Source organism: Onychostoma macrolepis, chromosome 18 (genome assembly GCF_012432095.1).
Source record: "Onychostoma macrolepis isolate SWU-2019 chromosome 18, ASM1243209v1, whole genome shotgun sequence".
NCBI lineage: Eukaryota > Metazoa > Chordata > Actinopteri > Cypriniformes > Cyprinidae > Onychostoma > Onychostoma macrolepis.
In genome coordinates, this window is record NC_081172.1 from 16,188,859 (window position 1) to 16,210,128 (window position 21,270).

The following is a 21,270-nucleotide window of genomic DNA, read 5'->3' on the forward strand; positions in this document are numbered from 1 at the left end:
TGTCAAATTGTGGACACTGGTGAAAACACATCAGTGCAGTCAAGCGAACTGGCACATTTAAGCCCTAGAAAATAGTTTTAACTAGTTAGACCTTGAACAAATTCTGTGATTTATACAGAGCAAACAAGTTGTTTGTGAGAAGGCTGAAAACCTGGACTCGATATCTGTCTTCCTAGAACGCAATTTTAGAGTTTAGGCAGTATACTTATATACTTGCTGCAAAGCAATTTCTTGGACAAAACAACAAGAGTAAACTCTGAAAATAACTGCAATTTTTTTTGTCTGTGTCCTGTCACATGAGAAGCGAAAAAGGTACTGCAGCTTTTGAAATAAATGAGATCCTTTAAAGAAATAAAATACTTAAAAAGGAAAGCTGTTAAAATATATCATATATGATTTTTTTTAGTGCTCCTAGCAAGTCAAGTCTGCTGTGCAAAATTAATGTCAAGTAAAATACTGACTGAAATATTAAAGTAATAATCCAAGTGACCTGTACTAAAAGCTGAAGTGAGACGTTTCCGTTCTGTATGAGTTTTATATAAAACAATTTATTTTTTATTTTTTATTTTGAATGGGATAATTTCTATTTTAGCTGTATCATTCAATATATGATCTTTTAGCCATAGCAGGCTCCATAAATGAAAAATGACCTGTCATGGTACTTTGTGATTTAAAAGTACAATTTCCGTAAATTTTTGGGGAGGATTTTGTCTCAGCCAGCTTTAATGCTATAAGTGAACCCAACAGAGCACAGTTCATTCTTTTCCTGCCTGTTTGTAATTGACTTATATAATTGTGCTGAGAGGAAAATTAGCTGCTTACCTCTTGGGGAAACTGGGATTGACATTCCTATTCCACAGGGTTTAAACGCTGGCTTTCAGCGAAGTGTACCCTGTCAAGTAATTCAAGCGTTTTAGAGCCTGTGGATCTTGCAAATGTTCCCCCCACTGTTAAAGATTACAACAGGGATTCCACTCATTATTTTCCTATCAAACTCCAAACAGGAAAAATTGCTGGGCTACCGCCACTGGCCACAGAAGTCCATCACAATGGCAAGGTTAATGGCAAATCACTTTGAGGAATTGATCGTGGCGTGGATGATGGGCCATCTGAGATGGGAGAGCACTGAGGGGGACAGATATTACTGATGAGGGCAAACACAACTCACAAGTGAGGTGATAAAAGTTCAGCTGGGCCCTCATGCAAAACCTATTGAGTAGATGGACTCTGACGGTCGGATTGACCAGTATTTCCAAGATACTGGGCTTTTATTTTACTTTTTTAAACAAGATTATCTCATTAATATTGTTGCTTTTTATAAGCATGAAAAAGTCACATAGACTTACATGTCAAACACACCACGCTAATTCATCTCAGGTCATCCTGTCACATCAGAAACATCCACCGAGGGCCAATAATTAATCAGTATTAACTCATAGTGTCAGTCTTTACTTCTGAAAACAGGTCAGAAGAAATAATATCTGACTAAATATAAACCCGGGAATATTCATTGGAATTCATTAGTGTCTATGGGAGAAATTTAGGAAGGAATTTAAATAGGCATACTCTCAGTTTGTTGATGCAAGAGCATGAAGCGAGAAAATCCTCCATATTCATGCATGAACAAATCATCACATTTTAAAAACATCTTAGAAAAAGCTGCTAACGCTACAGTTTTAAAATATCGCCTCAATTACTTTCGAGTGCGCCGAGCAAGTCTTCTGAATTATAATGAAATAGACATGCAATGCCGGAATGATAAGTTGCCTCGCAGCCAATGAAAGTCTGTCTAGTTTGTTTCTAATCATTTAGGCCATTACTTTACAAATTAGATTAATTGGACAATATTCCATAAATATATATATATATAGTTAAAGATTTTAAGGATGTTTTCTCTACACAACCAAAATTCAACCGTGTTGGAGTGCATTTAATGGAGTGTATATGTGATTCCCTTCCCTTAACTTTAGTAAAATATAGATGTACCATGTGTGCCACAGGATCTCAGGTCCATTATTAGCTTAGAAATATTGTATAACGTATTATTTATTAAAACCCCAAGACTTCAAATGCAGTTTTTGCAACATTTCTCTTCTCCAGAAAGAAAAGTGGGCTACCTGTGTTGTGGAGGGACGTAAACAAAGCAGCCAGGAAGGGGTGATTCAATGTCACCAGAGATTTCTGCGCCCGACGTCTGTCCTCTGTGCAGAGCTGCAGACAGAGTCAGCTTAAAATAGATGTTTCAAAACATGAAGTGCATCGTCAATGTGGGTTTAGTCACCAGGATGTGGCCCTCATGCCATGCTGTGTTTTGCATAATGAGCTTAGCTGAGGGCCAGTGGCGTTGGGGGTCTGAATGCAGAGCCGTCCTGATGCCCAGATAAGGTCCGAACCCCTGTCATTCAGCATCCTGAGAACTCACAGTCTTTAGGACATGTTTATTCATGCTGCAGGGCCCTGTGCACAGGGGAGAGCCATGACAGGTGTGACCTTACATGTATTTCATGTGTAGATCCTAATGGGATGTGAAGCAGTGTTTGTTCCCAAGGGCAAAATGCTACACCACAATACATTTCGCACTATGGTTTGCTGGTTGTGTTGTAGGAATCAACCAACTGTATGCTCTGTCCTGAGTAGTCTTTTTCAGTTTCGATATGTAATATGGTAAATGTATTGTTGAGAAGACCGATTTGAACGCACGTTTTCTGCATGAGCACAATGGATATACGTCAGAGCTCATGCACTGACCATAAGGCACTGTAGCTGTAACATATTCTAATGGCTTGTTCGATATAACCTTAGTATATGGGGACAAGGGCTAGTTGTCACACAGAGAAGGTGTCACAAGGGCTTTATCTCATTATGTCCAAAGTTACGATCTGTTTAAATTTAGCTAAATGCAGGTTCTTTTGTGACAACTTGCCCTATACAGTGTGACAGCATGCCCTGCTATTAAATGAATTGTATCTGTCCTAGTGATGAAAATGCAAACAGTTGTTTTTTTTGTTTTGTTTGTTTGTTTTTTAGCAAAGACTTTAAGGTATATATGCCTGTAGAGGAACTTTCTTTCATAAATGAGCTCACCTTGAGGAATATTGCCAGAATAAACTGACAAAAAGTTTACTAAATAGTTTACTAAAACTATTAAAATAATTTCTGGTGATTGAAATAAAGCTTAAAATAAAATATAAATATCAGATGAACATTTAATAACATTTATATATATATATATATATATATATATATATATATATATATATATTTTTTTTTTTTTTTTTTTAATTAAGTCCAATTAAAAAAATAATAACATGTCAAAAGTGCATAGCAAAATTGCTAGAACTTAAACTAAAATGAAAATATAAAGATAAAAGCTACTAAAATAACACTATTTTGATATTATCCTTTTGTATTTTACAAAGAGGAAATCAACCGTACTTTTCTCTGCACTGTTTAGACCAGTGCATTATAGAGTGAATTCTTTTGGTTCATTTTAGTGTGAGTGTAGTTAATGTTTTCAGCTCTTTGTTTAGTCCTTACTGTCATTTGCATATTCGCATCATTCTTAATTTGCACTCTTCTAAATGACATCTTTAATCTTAATCTAAATCACTGGTGATTTGTTATTTTGTGGACTGAAGGTTGTTTCTTAAGCTTCAGGCATTTGTATGTCACAGCAGGGGTTGATTTTTATTAAAACTAACAGATTTGGTCTTTTAAAAACAATGATAATCTAAACAGTGAGTGAAATAAACATAAACCATTTCAATATTTAGCATGTGAACATTATTTCATTTCAAAGTGTCAGTGCTGAGTTTACTTGAGATTAAAAAAGGTAAATATCTCTAGTAAACAGAATTCAAACCATGCATGGTGTAATTTTGTCAAATTATGCGGATATGGAAATACTGTGACTTTTTGTGTTTTTAGGATATAGAAATTAGATAAAATTATAAATAATAATAAAAAAATAGCCTTAGAAAGATTAAACATATTCACCACTGTCAAAATGTGGCAGACGCTATGATTTCAGATGTTACAGAAAATAAATATGAATGTATGTTCACTCTTGGACATTAATAAGTGGAAAGTGGTTTTAAGTTTACACTTCAGTTTGGAGGAACTAAGATCCCATCCAAGACAGACTGGCTACAAAACAGCAAAAGTATATATTTTTATATATACAGTATGTGTTTGCGTACATTGAGTCTGAACTATGATTTCCACCTAGTGAGATACTTGACCTTCACACTGTCATTGTGTGTCAGTGTGCTCCAAACTGAAGAACCCAACTGAATCTAATGCAGAGAGACAAATGCATCACTCTAGCACCTAAGCTAGCATGACTTTAAACCAGTCCCTGTCCAATGCAATAAGAGGAGCTAGTTTTAACTCACCACCGAAGCAGCCTCCCTACTTCTGGAGCTGTTTAAAGCTAGCGGCCTCTAGTTTGAAGAGTTTGTCTTAAAGCCAAGTCCTTAACCCCTCATGCTGAGCTGCTGAGTTTGGTGGATTTTTGTTGCATCTGAAGTATTAGAACCACAAGCAAATCTAATTACACTGCACTTAAAGGGATAGTTCACTCAATAATGAAAATTCTGTCATTATTTACTCAACTATGTTGTTCCAAACTGGTTTGGCTTTCTTTCATTTGTGAAGCACAAAATGTGAATGTCTAAAGAATATCCTGGCCGGTTTTTTTTATTTAATTTTTTTTTTTACAGTGAAATAGAATGAAGACTGTGGCTTAAAAAAAAGCACCATAAAGTTATCATTAAATTGGTCCAAATGACAATATTCTAAGTCTTTTAAAGTCATATGAAGATTTTGTGATAAACATTGATAAACCATCGTGACTGGATCACTGAATCATTGAATCAATACGTTGAACTTTAAAACCATTTCAGTTTGATTCATGACTGAATGAATAAGGCTATTCAGAATAATTAATTCTTATTTTATTTATTTATTTTTTTGATTAAAATCATTGATTTGAAAAAGAATAAAATAAAACAAAACAAAACAAAACAAAACAATAAAATAAAATAAAATAAAATAAAATAAAATAAAATAAAATAAAATATTGTGATACAGGTTTGAAACATTCATTTAATTTCTGTCCCTTCTTTCAGCTATATATTTACTGCTTGCTTGCAGAAATGCTCTGTGGGATGTTCTTCTACTGGTCTTAAGGGGATTGTGATATATCTAATTATTGTCCTTGAGCACAACATCTCTGTTCATGGTAAACAAATTCTTCGAAAGTAAGTGCCCTCAAGGCAAATAACAAAAGCTCTCCACCCTTTTATCTACTCCACACTTGAAATGCAGGATTAAAGCAGGCCATAGGCTTGGCTTAAAAGAGAATATCTGATTACATCAAAACACATGGTCATTTTTTATTTTATTTTTTTTTTATTTAATGTAAGCAGTCCTTGTGAATATGCTGAGTATGTGATTTTGTGAAAGCTCAAAGCGTATCGATTGCTGCTTGTAAATGTGAAGCACCACTGTGTTCACACACTGAAATCGAGCACTATGAATGTAATCTCCTGCCAGGTTTTGATTGGTTTCAGCAAGACATGTGAACAGGTTACTTTATACACACACACACACACACACACACACACACACCCTTGTACCATCACACACCATCAGTATGACAGCCTGAGTGTGAATTAACCCAAAAGGTTGGTATGCTGTCAGACCCTAATAAACAGCTATCATGTGACAGTGAATGCTAATCGGTGGCACCCAGGTATTGCCAGTTTAACACAAAGACCATTTTTAAATCGAGTGGACCGATAATTGAGGCTACATTCAGACAGACTCATTGACTGGGCCGAGTAGAGCATCATTTAAAACGTCTCTCAAAAGTTTTGGAGTTCAGAAGTGATCAAAATGACTTTTGAGTTTGATCAGTTTCTGAACAAATCATGCATTAAAAGCGGCGACGCTTTGAATTCCATTTCCAAAGAGTCTCTTAATAGGACTCACCCCGTCGGCATCAGGGCAGCACACTCACATATACCGAATGACAAAAGTAATTCTGCCTAGGAAGAGTATTGCCTATCTGCCACACTTCCAAATGTCAAGCATTTACCTGTGGTTGACACCCAATTTGACCACACAGCTTTTTTCGTAGATGCCAGTGGATAACCTGAAGAGATATTCTCATTTCTACATGTGAAAGAACCCTGACACCTGCTTTGTGTGGCTCTAAGTGGTCACTGATTGTTCCCTTGACATCTTGTCCCTACAACTTTAATGGGATGTCTTGCACGTACAAGATTAGTGAAACCATTACCCCTTCCTCCAACATTCCCCCGGTCCTGACACCAGCTTTAGTGGTGATGCCTCCACAAATATCAGCCTTTAAAAGTCTGAGGATCACTTAGAGTCACTCCTGCCAATGGCAGGACTGTCAGGTATTTCAGCTGGAACGCTGGAACATGACTGTAGAGGAAGAGGGAGAGAGAGAACAAAAAAGGTCACAATCGTTCTCTAGATCAGTTGTTCTTGTTTCAACTGATCCTTAAAGATTATCATGGATTTATTTCCCGTTACTGGGTTTAAATGGCGTAAATGGCATACAGAAGTAAACACTGGTAAACAATTTAATGTCACGATAAGCATATGGCATATCTCATGTGGTATTTAAATAAGACAGTTTGCTAGCTAGCTAGATAACAAATAATCCACCTTTGTAATTGTAGAGATAACCCCTTTTTGTTAATTAAATGTTTGCAAAGCTGAATTTTCAGCAGCCATTACTCCAACTCCAGTTATCAGTGTCACATGATCCTTCAAAAGCCATTCTAATATGCTGATTTGGTGCTTAAAAACATTTCTTCTTAATATCAAAGTTGTGCTGGTTAATATTTTTAAGATTCTTTGATTAGACAGTTCAAAATAACATTTTTATTTGAAATAGAAATATCTTGTAACATTATAGGGTACAAGGGGTCTAAAGACGCTCCGGGGTAAAAGGCGCTTTTGATATTATTTTCATCTAAACCACTAGATGGCACAAAAACGTTGCATAGCACTTTCCAAAACATCTGCTTTTCAAGATGCACATGTATATTTGTTCGATCTTTGATGTGATGGAGCGCAGCAGCGCAAAGTTGATTCTGTGCTTACTTGATCTAATATTTTATGTTTTTTAAAATGTTGTACATTTAAGTAGCAAATTAGAATCGCTAAAATTAATACATATATTTTGAGACAAAGGTCTTCTTAATAATTTTAATAATAATAATAATAATTTTCAGTTTTGTCTAAGATCGTTAAAGCAACAGTTTTTAAATAACGAAAGAATATGTAAAAGTATGGTATTTGGGGTAAAAAGCGCCCCTGCTGTTGGGGCTAAAGGCGAACAGTAATTAACATGATAATTAATAGATGGCTGATTTTTCCATTTTCCAGATTCGGATGGTAAATATCATATATTATGTTGGGTGTCCATATTAGAGATAATCACCATGTTTAGAATGAAACCATCATATTTAAAAACATGATATTAATCATATCATATAATAAAATATAATTTGTTGTTACTACTGTAAATATTCAATTATTATGGGATATCATTCAATGCTTTCAGAATCTTTACTTATTAAAATGATTTTGTTTCTGTATTTTAAAATATATTTTTTATATTAACATATTTTAATGACAGTATATTTATTGAACAAAAATAAATTCTTTATTTTTCAAAATAAGCAGAAAATAGTACAAACTTTGCTAAAGTGATTGTTTTGAACAAGTATTAACTTAGCTGAAGTATTATATCAATACCGTGTGCCTTTTACCCCATGCTGCTGAGCCTTTTACCCCGTATGTGGGGTAAAAGGCCCCCCTTGCCACCTCATATATTTATACTTAACTTGAAAGATTTATTTTCACACAAAACCCGTTGCTCCATTAACATTCAATACAAACGTATATATTTTTCTGCAATTATACATTTTAAGCGCAGTGAATAGCATATTTTTTCTTAAGGTGTGCCTTTAGCCCCGTTGTACCCTAAATGTCATGTTTTGTCCTTAACTACTTAAACCAAAAACTTCTTAAACCATTTGGTTTCGGCTTTTCATCATTTGACATTCTGTCTTTAAGACAAATAATTCAAGGCAAATTTCACTTTACTCCAATGATTTAGTCAATTTACATTAGAAGAAGTAACTATTTTCCTTAATTAATTTTCAGCGATTAACTAAGAGTATGAGAGTATAAAACATTTCCTTACAAAAATGTATACAGATGCACATTTTTCTCTATCTCTCCCTTTTACATAAATGGGTAGAGACACTGATGCAGATGGATCAGTCGAGGTTGAGCAAGGACTGTTAAACAGCAACATCACTGGTCGGGATCAACACTTGGAATCATTTCATTTAGCAAACATTGGCAAACACAGCAGTTGGCAGCTTCTAGCATGGAGGAGCACAGCCCATGCAGCCAGTGCCTCCACTAAGACGGATGAGGGGTCAGGATTGCGGGAAGACCTCTGGCGGTCTGTATACTGGAGGAGACGACTGCCATTTGACTGGAACAGGACTTGTGAGGTTTCTCTCCTCTTGGCATGCATACGTTGCGAAACTGGCATGACAATTCATAATGCAGGCGACGAGGGTTAATAATTTCTCCTCACAAAGGAACCAGGTGCAAGCCCGCGGCGATATGCGAACGCTTTGAGTCGGCTATACTGAGGATAAATAGTCAGCACTGGCACTTCCATAAGCACATAGGTGCTAAGCAGGGATGTTGAATTCCCTGTTTGCGCTCTGAATTAAAGCCTTGTGAGAAAACATTGCACCTGTGTCTAATTCCCTACGGGCAGTGAAGATTGGCATGCTCATTTAGTTCGGCTCCTTCTACCTGCTACAGAACAATAAACAAACAAAGTATTACAAAATCCCATTCCCACAAGTTCAAATAATTGCTCATATTATCTAATACGTAATCAAGACGTATTATTCCCAACCAGCAAGGCCTTAGATCTTATTCTGTCATTTAACATCATTTTTAACCATCTGCTCAAGAGGTCTGATTAAGGAAATGACACATAAAGCCATCCTCAGATCCCAGACCCCATTGCTTCATATACAGTGCTTACCTTGGGCAGCAGCTCGGTAATGAGGCACCACGCGACACGAGGAGACACAAAACACTTCATTATGGACTGTGGTGAATCATTTTTACTGCTTGCGTTCATGTGGGCTTGCAGTCTGAGAACACCTTATCATTTTCATTTAATCCAAATTGATGTAAAAGGATTGAATGCTACTTGTTACTGTGCATCTCTGAAATACAATTACGGACCCGATGGAATAATAATAGTCTAGTCTGGGTAACATCAGAACTTAGGGTTATGAACTGATTTTAATATTGTTCTTTCAGTCCCAAGTGTTGCAAGAAGAGAGAAAAAAGAATAATTTGGGCTTGTTTTGTAACTGAATATCTTATCCTAGTACTTGAGTTTATACACACTACTGTTCAAATGTTTGTGGTTAGTAAGAACAGTAACACTTTAGGGACTAATTCTCACTATTAACTAGTTGCTTATTAGCATGCATATTACTAGCATACTGTCTGTTTATTAATACTTATAAAGCACATCCTGCAGACCATATTCTACACTACCTTACTAACTATTAATAAGCAGAAATTAGGAGTTTATTGAGGCAAAAGTCATATAGTTAATAATTAGTTAATAGTGAGAACTGGACCTTAAAATAAAGTGTGACTTTTAATGTATCTGAAAGGAGTTTGTTTTGCCTACGAAACATTTTTATTATTATCAATGTTGAAATCTTGCTGCTTAACATTTTTGTGGAAGCCATGATACATTTAAAACATTTAAAAAAAATTAAATGAAATAGAAATAGAAATCATTTGTAATCTTATCTTTACTGTAATTTTTGATAGATTTAATGCATGCTTTTTGAATAAAAGTATTTAAAAAGAAAGAAAGAAAGAAATAACTGACCACAAACTTAAGAATGGTGCTATAATGTCTCTCTAAATTGTATGGGCATGATAATCTTTTCTTTTTTTTTTCTTCCTTTCTTTTTTTTTGACCTCTTGTTACTTTCTCTGCCAGTTTTCTACAGTAAAACCCTTGACATTTGAGGAGTGGATTCAGTTATGTACAGGTTCGTTTGTTACCTCACTCGCCTCAACGTTTTTTCCTCTTCTTTAATAACACAAAATGGCAAAAAATAAAATCAAATTAAATTTCCTGGAAGGATCATTGAACCAGGGCAGTGCTCCTAAACGCTTCGCTGGAGAAAGAGTGTGCACGTGTGTCCTGGGCTTTTGAAAATTGCCTTTGGAGCACAGAGGCCCTGAACCATCCCACAGCGACACTTTACCCTTCCTCACACTAAACCCAAAAGGTCATCCTTTTGTCTTTGCAGGCTCTGTCAGATTGCTGTCTTTTCTCATATGTGAGAACGCTGAGACGCTGTGAGCCAGTCAATACAGGTATCTGTGGGTAATGGAAAGAGATTGATTTTTAATGTTTCACTGCCCTTTGGAGTGAAACCAAGACTCTTCTCACCATATCGGTAATCCATGTGACATAATTAAAATGCGTACCTAGTGAATTAACCAGGGATAGTTACTCTTGCCTAACAAGATCACAATTTCAGTTTAATATTGTGATTGGCGATACCTCAAGAGTTCGAAAATATAAGATATTATATATAGATATAGATGAGAGCAATCATACTAGAAGTTCATTTAAATGAAATCCAAATGCAGATTTACGAAGAAGTAAAATAGCACTAGGTGTGATTTGTGTACCTCCTGTGCCTTTTTCCTCCATAATGTTAGTGGAGCAATCTGTCATGTCTGGTCAGTATGGCATATTGAGCTGTGATTTGTAGGATGAAATTGCAGCATTGCATGCTGAACTGCTCTTGGCTCAGCATGGGGCTGGGCAATTTCCAAGCATCACTCATTCTTTTTTTCTTTTTGCTGATTGATCACTGCTACAAACACCTTTGAGTTGTGAACCTAGTATTCCAGGGCCTTTTTTCCCTTCTTTTCCCTTCCAATAAAATGGCTTATTTCAAAGCATCAGATTATTTAAAGATTGTATTTACACCCACATCAGGTTTAAAGCTAGTTGTGATCCTGAAAAGAAGATTATATAGAATCTGTTAATAGATGCAAAACACAAACATTCCACATGGATGAACAGGTCCATGATAAAAATAAATATTGTTACTAACCAAGACTACTGGTAGCATAAAGCCACTTTGACTAAAGGTAATGTTTTACTTAATTAATGTGAATTTCGAATTTCTTTACACTAGTCTTTGCATTAAGCTTGTCCACACCAAGAACGGTAACTATAACAATAAACATTTAGGAAAGTCCAAGCCAGTTACAACAATAACAACACGGAGGAATTATATAATTGGAATCACTTTCCTAACAATTTTCCCAGCTGATGAATAAAAACAACTATTCAGCATCAAACTGATTAAAAAAAAAAATAAAATAAAATAAAAAATAAAAAACCCCATAAATTATGACTTTTGCCTAAATTAACTCCTAATTCGCTGCTTATTAATAGTTAGTAAGGTAGTTGTTAAGTTTATGTATTGGGTAAGATTAGGGATGTAGAATATGCTCATGCAGAATATGTGCTTTATAATACTAATAAACAGCCAATATGTAAATGGTAGGCATGCTAATAAGCAACTTAGTGAGAATTGGTCCCTATACTAAAGTGTTAACGAAAGCTCTTTATAGAGTTTTATCTTTAGATTGATTTATCTTTAGATATATTTATTGTTGTTGGTGGTGGTGCGATTGGGCCTTTAGTGGTGGGATTTTTCCGTGACTCTGAATACGAGTGCATATTTACAGTACATTAGGGTTTCCTGTAGCTCAAATAGTAGAGCATGGCGCTAGCAACGCCAAGATCATGGGTTCGATTCCCAGGGAAAGCAAGAGCTGATAAAATGTAAAAACTGTAACTTGAATGCAATGTAAGTCGCTTTGGATAAAAGCGTCTGCTAAATGCATAAATGTAAATGTAAATGTTGACAAGTGACTCTCTTGAATCATTTGCTTAACTGATTCATTTATAAACAGTGAATTAAACAAGTCAGTGAGTCACTGAATCATTTACTTAACCAATTTGTTCATCATTAAGGAAAGAAACAAGTGACTGGATCTGACTGAAATCACATTAAGTGTTCATCGGATTAGCTCACTTCAGAATCCTGACGGAAAGAACAGGTACTGTTCTTTTCACCTTTATTTATTTATTTTTTAATACTATGAATTCAACCTTACTACTCCTTTCAGTTACTGTTTTAGCCTACTACTATATATAGTAAGGAAGAAGGCATATTTGGTTGCAGGGACGATCTTTATGAGCCATTGAATTATTCACTCAGTTGACTTGGTAGAGAAAAACAAAGAACCAGACAATGTTGTGTAAGTTACCTAATGTCGTTTACATTCAGAGCTACAGCACTCATGTGACTTTGCTTAATTGTATACAAACTGACAATTTAAATGACTGTTGTTGTGTACAACAATGAAGGGCTTTATTTGATTCTGTCTTTTAGTTCAATGACATATTTGTGTTTTAATTACATCCTTTCCAAACTAGTTGAGGTGCACTGTGCTATCAGACTCTATATGTCCACCCTAATTCTGTGAGGCAAACAAAAATAGCAGTATTAGACAATGTAAAATATAGTCATAGAGTGCTTGTCAAGGACATAATTTATTGCATTAGGACACACTAGCTTAGTGGCTCACTGCATGTATTCTGCCTAATATTTAGCAGTGTGCAGAAAGGTACAAAATGTATTCCAGGTATTAAATTGGCCTAAAAAAAAAATCCTCCAGATCCTGTGACAACTCTACCAGTCTGGCTGTAATACTGGGGGCTCTAGACACCTCCAGCTGGGCATTATTAAACAGCTTAACATCCCACCAGACAAGAGAGCAGCTGGAAAGAATCATATCACATGTCTAGAGTTGAAAACGGAGTCAAAACATATCTATGGCAAACGACCCCTGTACCTTCCAGAAATACAGGGAATTATCCAGAAATAAAAAAATGTATTTGTTATTTTAAACTGGATTTAATAGGACAAGCAGGCTATGGCTGGTACCTATCTAGTCACGTCTGCATGCCTGAATGAAATGCTCAATAATGCATTATGGATTATATTTCAATTTCAAGATTACGCCTGGGACAAATTATTAATGAGATATCAGGCAATTATGAGTCAACTCTGAAGCTCAAACTCAAGCCAATTTCAGCGAAGCAAAGCAGAACGACGGTGATCTGAATACAGAAGCAGAGACAAAAAGGTACTGGCAAAAAAAGTGCACTGGCCACAGGTTGTTTCCAGATGTTAGCAGGCTCATTATGCAGTAAAATTATAGATGAGCATTTCATTGCAACTACACACAGAATGAGAAACAACATGAAAATATGAATCGGAAATTTCACGCACCCTTTGAACTCAGTCTCATAGAAAAAAGATCATATGTGCGCAGTGTTCTGTAAAAAAAAAAAAAGAAAAAGAAAAAAAAAAGTGCCCTAATTTTAGCTTTACCCGCATAAATGATTTCAGGCAACCTTGTATTTCAAAGCTTTCTGGTATGTTGCTTCTCTTTCAGTGCAGTCTAAGCCTACGCATTAAACTCATTTCAAATATACTGTAGTTCTTGTGCTTTACATGCGAATTGCTTTTTGTTGGGTTAGGCATTGCACACCATTATCCCTTGATCAATAAACTGTGTTGTGTTTGTGCAAAGTATGGAAAAAGGCACTTCAGCCCTGTTTACATTTATTTCCTCACAGTGGCATTCATGCATTTGTACGAGCTGTTGCATATTTATTTGCATTCTGCTACCATGCAAAGGTTTTATGCAGATGAATATGCTAAAAAGTGTGGAATTTAGATGGTCAGTTGCACTGCAATTTTTATTTCCATCATTCTTGTACAGTACCTCATAGGCTCCATATTATCGAGCTGTCAATTCCTTGCTGTCACATTTCTCTGTCTCAAAGAATGACAGCACATGAGGACTTGATATAAAAGAAAATAGTATGCATACAAAAGACAGTGATGTCCCTGCACACAGCACTGCAGCTCGTTTAAAGAAGTAATGTTGCTTTCCCCAACTATTTTTCATTTAGTGCCTTCCTTTTTATCTCTCTTTTCTCCTCTTTGTTCTCATTCATTTTTAATGCAAAATTGACATAACCAAGAATCTCAAAGCAAGCAGAAAATATATAGAGGACATTAAATCACACACAGCTAAACAAGCTGTTTAGTGACAGATGTTTGGTCACAATGCTCAGCAGCTGCAGGATGCATTTGTCTCTGTTTTTTTTGTGCAACTATTCAACTAAAGTATTTAAATATGCAGTCCAGAAGTTATAAATACAATTGAGAATGAATTAGTAAAAACTTCTTTCTGTCTGTCTGTCTGTCTGTCTACCCATCTATCTATCTATCTGTCCGTCCGTCCGTCCGTCTGTCTGTCTCTCCGTCCATCTGTGTGTCTGTAACTACAGTCCATACAGTTCCTCTAATATCCAGGGTGCTACAATTTCTTTATTGGATTATGTCATTCTGAAAGCCCATAAAATTGGACTGTAAAGCCATTAGCTTTACAGGAAACGTTCAGTCCAACAGTGGCTAATGGAAGATGAGGAGCGATGGGTCCTGCCTTGTTGGCTAAAGCCCAGTCACACTCCATCTGATCTTTACCTCGGCGGCGAAGGCCTATACATCCATACTGAGCTGAAGCAGCGGCTCGTGCGCTGGACTTGTGAAACTCAGCACTTTCCACTTTAATGACCAGGTCTCAGCACTTCTTCATTACGGAGGAAGATCAGTTTCATATAATTCAAAGTCAAGCACAGAGACATACTGGGTGGGTAGGGAGGTTTTGTCTAATGAGGCTGCTGTCGCGTGTGGTTGTTTCCCTGCCTGTCGTGTGCTGTTATTCAAAGCTCCCTTCATCCTGAACAATCAGTTTTTCAGACAGCATCACCATTCATGTGTGCAGATTGTTTCTGGCAGATCCTTACAGTTAACCACCTTTTCTTCAAGAAGGATTGTGGTTTATCGTCAGCCTTCACATGGTGTGGCTCTAATCAGAATTATGCGATCGCTGGCATCGAGGAGCCGTAGAGTGCAGCATGCGATTATAAGCCTGTTTGTCTGACAGGCTGATTCTCATTAGAACACTTTCTGTGGTCTCTCTCGTATGAGAGCCTGCCAAAACAGCTGTGTCAAAAGAGGTCACAGCATAATTATCAACCCGTGACAGTAATGACCAATTTATACCTCATATGTGGAGAACAGACTCTGGTTATCTGTACCGTTGTGGCGATGAAGTTGTTTGTATCTTCAGCCAAAGGAGGTTGATAATATCTGGAGAAAGTCATCTGGTAGCATTCCCGGTCATTTAATGGCAGCTGCTCGGCTGACGCAGGAAGAGTGTGATTTTAAAAACTGTCCTCTTTCTTTATAGAATCATCTGAACTCTAAATGTTGTATACTATGCTAAAGTGAGTCGACTGTACTGATTTAAAAGTTCTGGCTGATACTGATAAGCATATAACTATTTTCATGTTGTGGCTGAAAACTGATCAATGAACAATAGTGGAATTCTATACTATTTTGTCTGAATTGATGAAAATCAAAACACTACAAAACTAAAACCAGTTTTTAATGCTGAAAGTCAATTTACCCTTGTGAAAAAGAATTGTAGAATTGTACTGAATCTGCACTTGTAGTGTACTTCAAATCTTAAAAATATATTTAAAAAAGTAAACATAATATAATACGATATTAATAAAATAAAATAAAAGGCTTTTATGAACATTTTTAACAAACTGAAGTACAGTTTTAAAAATGAACTTTGTAATGATGTCTAATTAAAAGTTTTAATTTAAAATTAACTTTAAATTATCGTTTTAATAATCTTTTGTCATGCTTTTCATGTGGTGGCTAACATACTACTTAATTTTAACTTATAGTATTTTTAACTGTAATATGTAATTTGATATCACATTTAAAGTTTATACATTTTAAATGTACTAAATTGCAAATCCATCATTACAAATGTGAAATATATTTAAATACATGACATACAAGTTTCAAAATAAATGACATTAAAGTATATTTTAGTTTACCATAAATGCTTGTCAGTACATTTGGAAGTTCACTTTAACTAGATTTCAAAGACAATCGCGTCGTGCCTAACAACGCCCTTCAGCCGTGATTTATTCACGATATAGCATGGCCTCTCATACCTTATTGCTTACATAAATATGCACTGAAGTCCTGCTTTACTGAGGCAAAGAAAGCACTCTCTAGTTCAGCTAATTGCTTTTTAATATAATTTTAAACTATGATACTGTTTATTTAATTGCAGTTATAACGTGTCTGAAAACATCACAATCAGTTTCTGTAAAAATAACTCTTTTAAAAGTATGCAAAGTCTACTTCTTTAACAAATGTTAAAGCACTCTCTAGTTTATATAAATATATATATAAACTATATCTATATATATATATCTATATATATATATATATATATATATATATATATATATATATATATATATATATATATATATATATATATATATATATACTGATTTGTGCATCCCTATTGGCAAAATATGTGTTGCTTGTTTTATCAGAACATACAGCTGTAGTTGAGTGGTCGTCGTTGAAGAGAAATGACAGCTGCCAGATATTATAGTACAGATATTGTACAGCAGGGGCTAACTGGGTCACATTAACCAGCTGTACCCTGACCCCTTATTTAAGCCAGACTCTATTATTGACCTCTTATAGGTCTGCCCTAGATGAGCCCAACTGCACTGAATAATAATCAAGGCTAGTAGCGAGAGCATGATTTTTTTCTATCTCTATCTGTTTCTTCCAGCCCACACCCTTGATCAGTTTCGCAGACATTACACTGTGGGAGTTTTATAGGCATGATGCTCTCCAGCATGATTTATTTATTTCGCAGGTGTTGCTTTCTCATCATGGAGATTCGTATGACTGTGCTTTAGTTTCCCTGACATAAAGGTTCAGCTGTGAGCAGCACAGGATGCATTGGCAAAGAGCCCTTTGTTGAAAGCATTTGACTGTACTCTACATAACTTATTTATGATTTGTATTTGGGACGATGACAAAAGAAAATCACGGCACATTATATTTATTTATTTATTTATCTTTTTTTGTCTATGCACAGCTATGTCTGTCGTTCTGGCTCAGCAAAGTGTCAATATTCTGACAGCGAAGTACGGTATAAATATGTATATGTGTGTATTTATGGAGGTGAGGCTGGATGTTTTGTAGCTTAGCAGATATTATCATAGAATATTTACAATGGAATAATAGTTTGGATTATAGGTTTGACTGGTTAGCATGACCCTGATAGACCCTGTTCATACATTTTGTATCGTATTTAATTTAATTTATTACTGTTCTTTTTTTTTTAAAGAAATGAATACATTTATTCAGCAAGGATACATTTATATGTTACAAAGGATTACTATTCCATATAAATTCTCTTATTTTGAACTTTCTATTCATCCAATAATCCTTAAAAAACTCCATTTTGAAATATTTTTAATTGCAATAATATTTTACAATATTACCGTTTTACTGTATTTTTTTTTTATTTAAAAAAAAACAAAACAAAAAACCAAGCCTTACACATAAGAGATCTTTTTCAAGATCATTAAAAAACCCTTCAATTTTAAACTTATATAGTTATATATTGGAGAGCTTTTAAAATGTGAAATATGTTTATATTTTTCTCTGTCTGCTGCCTCTAACTTCATGAAATCCTGAAATAGAACCCGATTTGACTTTGAGTCCAGGTCACAAGTTTTTTTTCTGGATTTTGATGATGAACTATTGGATGTTTTCCTTGAGTTCATCATCCACTCACAATAGCTTCAGATCCTTCGGGCTGCTGTAACCTGCCGTGCAGAATGAATTTACCAGGCATGCCATAGATTTAAAGAAGTCATCTTCCTATTTCTTTTCTCTTCCTGTAGCTATGAGGGGCTGGAAAAGAAGCTGAAGGAGGTTTTCACAGAGAGGACAGGAATTTTACGACAACTCTCCAAAACATCAAAGGAGTTGGACAGCATAAAGGGGAACCTGCAGGTAAAACCCTTCCCTTCCTCTGTTGGGCTGGCCATGTGATAGTGGGAAAGTTAAAGTGACTTATGTTCCTTTCAATGTTTAAATAATCCACAGTGCATATTTGTTACATAATTTAATGCTTGCACCTTTGTGGGTACTCCAAGGATTTGCACTAGCTGTAATGCTATTTATGGTGTTTATGTTACTCAGATATTAGTCTGCTCTTAACAGACTTTTGCTTTGCTCTTTTATGTTTTGTTGACATTTTTACTTTATGGCATTTTCAGAAGTATACTTCAAAGAAAAATTGAATTACTTAGGGCAGAAGTTAGTTTATTTTATGAGTTTTTAGAATAAAAAATAAATAAAAAAATTCACAATATTTGTGTTTATGTCTTTGCAAACAACTAAAACAAAAATAACATTTTTTAAATTGAATTAATATATAAATCCAGTAAACACACATACAGTATCTTGTTTCTAGTAAGTAAAATGTAACACTTTACAATAAGATACAATTTTCTTACATTAACTAATGCACTAGGTATCAGTGAAGAACATTTTTTTTTCCTGCATTTATTATTCCAAATTAGTATTAAAATATAAATATATTATTGTTCATTATTATTTCAACGTGTAATAAACAGAATGAACAGTAAAATAAAACTATAGGTGTATTGTTTAACTTATTGCTGGAATTCACAAAACATTAATAAACTAAAATAATGCTCATTCATTCATTCATTCATTCATTCATTCATTCATTCATTCATTCATTCACTCATTCATTCATTCATTCATTCATTCATTCATTCATGTATTTATTTATTGTTTGTTTTGTCAATATTTGAGGGAAAAATTGTTAGTCTAATGTGTTTGTTTGACTTTGTATGATTTGTAGTTTTTGTGTCTGAAAGAATTGATCTCAGCCTGAATTTTGAAGGGATAGTTCACCTAAAAATGAAAAGTCTGTCATCATTTAATCACCCTTGTGTAATTCCAAACATGTATGACTTACTTTCTTCTGTGGAACATAAAAGAAGATATTTCTTGTGTCTCAATGTTTTTATTCATACAATGGAAGATTAGTGACTGTTTGGTTACCAACATTCTTCAAAATATCCTATCCTTTTGTGTTCCGCAGAAGAAAGAAAGGCACATGTAATTGGTAAATGATAATAGAGTTTAAATTTTTAGGTGAATTATCCCTTTAAGCATGAACCTCACTGAGCATGCATACTGTAATCAGTTGCTCTGAAATATTCACATCCTACAAATAAGGCCTGTTTCTTGCAATGTTTGTTACTCAAGTAGATGGGTAAACTCGCTGGCTGAACTAACAGTTGCAAATAAAAGCACCCTATTACATACGATTGCGTGAGCGATCTCCAAAATCCTTATGAGTACAATAATCTGTTGGATTTTGTAATGTGAATGTAAGAAACCACTAAACCAATACACAAAACACATAGTAGTAGTTACAATACAGTAGAATACAACCCATAATTAGCCAAGCAACTATAAAAAACAAAAGTGCATTAGTAAACTTGGCAAGTCAACCTGCAAAGCGGTGCTGGCACATATGGAAACAGATTAGCCACAAAGAGAATGCATTATTCCAGGCATCTGAGCCAGTCAATCAAATACTTGATTGCCTTGTCCAATGGCAGTCAACCAAGCACTGGTGTCTGAGAAAAACCATACGCTCCAAATGCATTCAATATAATTCATAGAGCGATTTACTGTTCTGCTGAAGTGCTTGGAGCGTTAATGGATAAGGACAATAACGGCGTAAATAAAACTGACAGAAATAGTTTAAAAGAGCTTTTTTTTCCTATCAAAAATACATCTGTCACTGAAATGGATCATCATGATTTTGATGCAGTTGTGTTTCTGGATGATCTGTTCATTGAAATTCAATTGGTCTCTCTGTGAATTTTCTCCTGCAATTCCTCCATGAGAATGAATAGTAATGGCCAAATAAGTTTAATGGTTCTGTTAGGACGTTATGTGCCGGCTCTAGTTGGATATGCAAGAGTAGCAGAACCTCAGGGGCCCGACTGCTGGACCGCAGCCGGAGACACCCTGGCCCTACGCCGAGCTGCTAGATCCCTTGAGCTCAAGTCTGAAATCTCCATTGGATTTTGTTGAAAGAGCATGATCAACTATGACCTTTTTAGCATGATCAATTATGTATATGTGAACGATTAACCTTTTTGTAGAGCAGATTTACTGTCCATACTGTTTATTTTTATAATGAGATCTCCCTAGAGTGCTGCTCATCATCATTAAACTTCGCCTGATGGAGCCTGTAGTCTTGGCAGGGGTTTGTGGGTTTGTGCAGGCACATTCCTGCCAGCTTGGCCTGAATAGACACTGCAATGCCAATCTCAATACAACTCAACAGCTGCACAGATGGTCTTCCCCTGACAAAGCTTTGCTGCTGTTATTCACTGGAAACACAGAAGAGTCTGAGCGGGAAAGCGACAAAGCAACAGTAATGGCCAATACGTGTCACATCTGAAAGTGTCCTGAAGTCAAGTGATGTGCTATTGTTTTAAGTGCTGCAACATATCTGAAATTCTGTTATGTAATTATGTGGGATAGTATCTGCTAAACCTGGGGTTAAAGATGCTGTATGTAATTTCTTGACAGCAATAAAGCATAAACATTGCAGAAATTAGGAAACATACTAAGTTCACATACTGTACAACCCGAATTCCAGAAATATTGGGACATTTTTTAAAATTTGAATAAAATTAAAACTAAAAGACTTTCAAATCACATGTGCCAATATTTTATTCAGAATAGAACATGGAGTAGATAACAAATGTTTAAACTGAGAAATTTGACACTTTTATCCATTTCAAATTTGATCCTGCTACAGGTCTCAAAAAAGTTGGCACGGGGGCAACAAAGGGCTGAAAAAGCAAGACTTTTTGAAAAGATTCAGCTGGAAGAACATCTAGCAACTAATTAAGTTAACTGACGTCATGTCTGTAACATGATTAGCTATAAAAGGGATGGGTAAAGATGGGCAGAGTTAAGATGGGCAGAGGCTCTCCAATCTGTGAAAGAGTGTGTAAAAAGATTGTGG

At 35.3% G+C, this 21,270-nt stretch overlaps 1 protein-coding gene across 1 annotated transcript in view; it reads left to right on the forward strand.

Moving 5' to 3' along the window:
• The window catches only part of luzp2 (leucine zipper protein 2), a 110,884-nt gene that overhangs the window by 52,930 nt on the left and 36,684 nt on the right, over nt 1–21,270 (forward strand). The window contains exon 2 of the mRNA XM_058752278.1: nt 18,083–18,194. Within this exon, the coding sequence (XP_058608261.1) occupies nt 18,083–18,194 (112 nt within the window). The remainder of the gene's footprint in view (nt 1–18,082; nt 18,195–21,270) is intronic.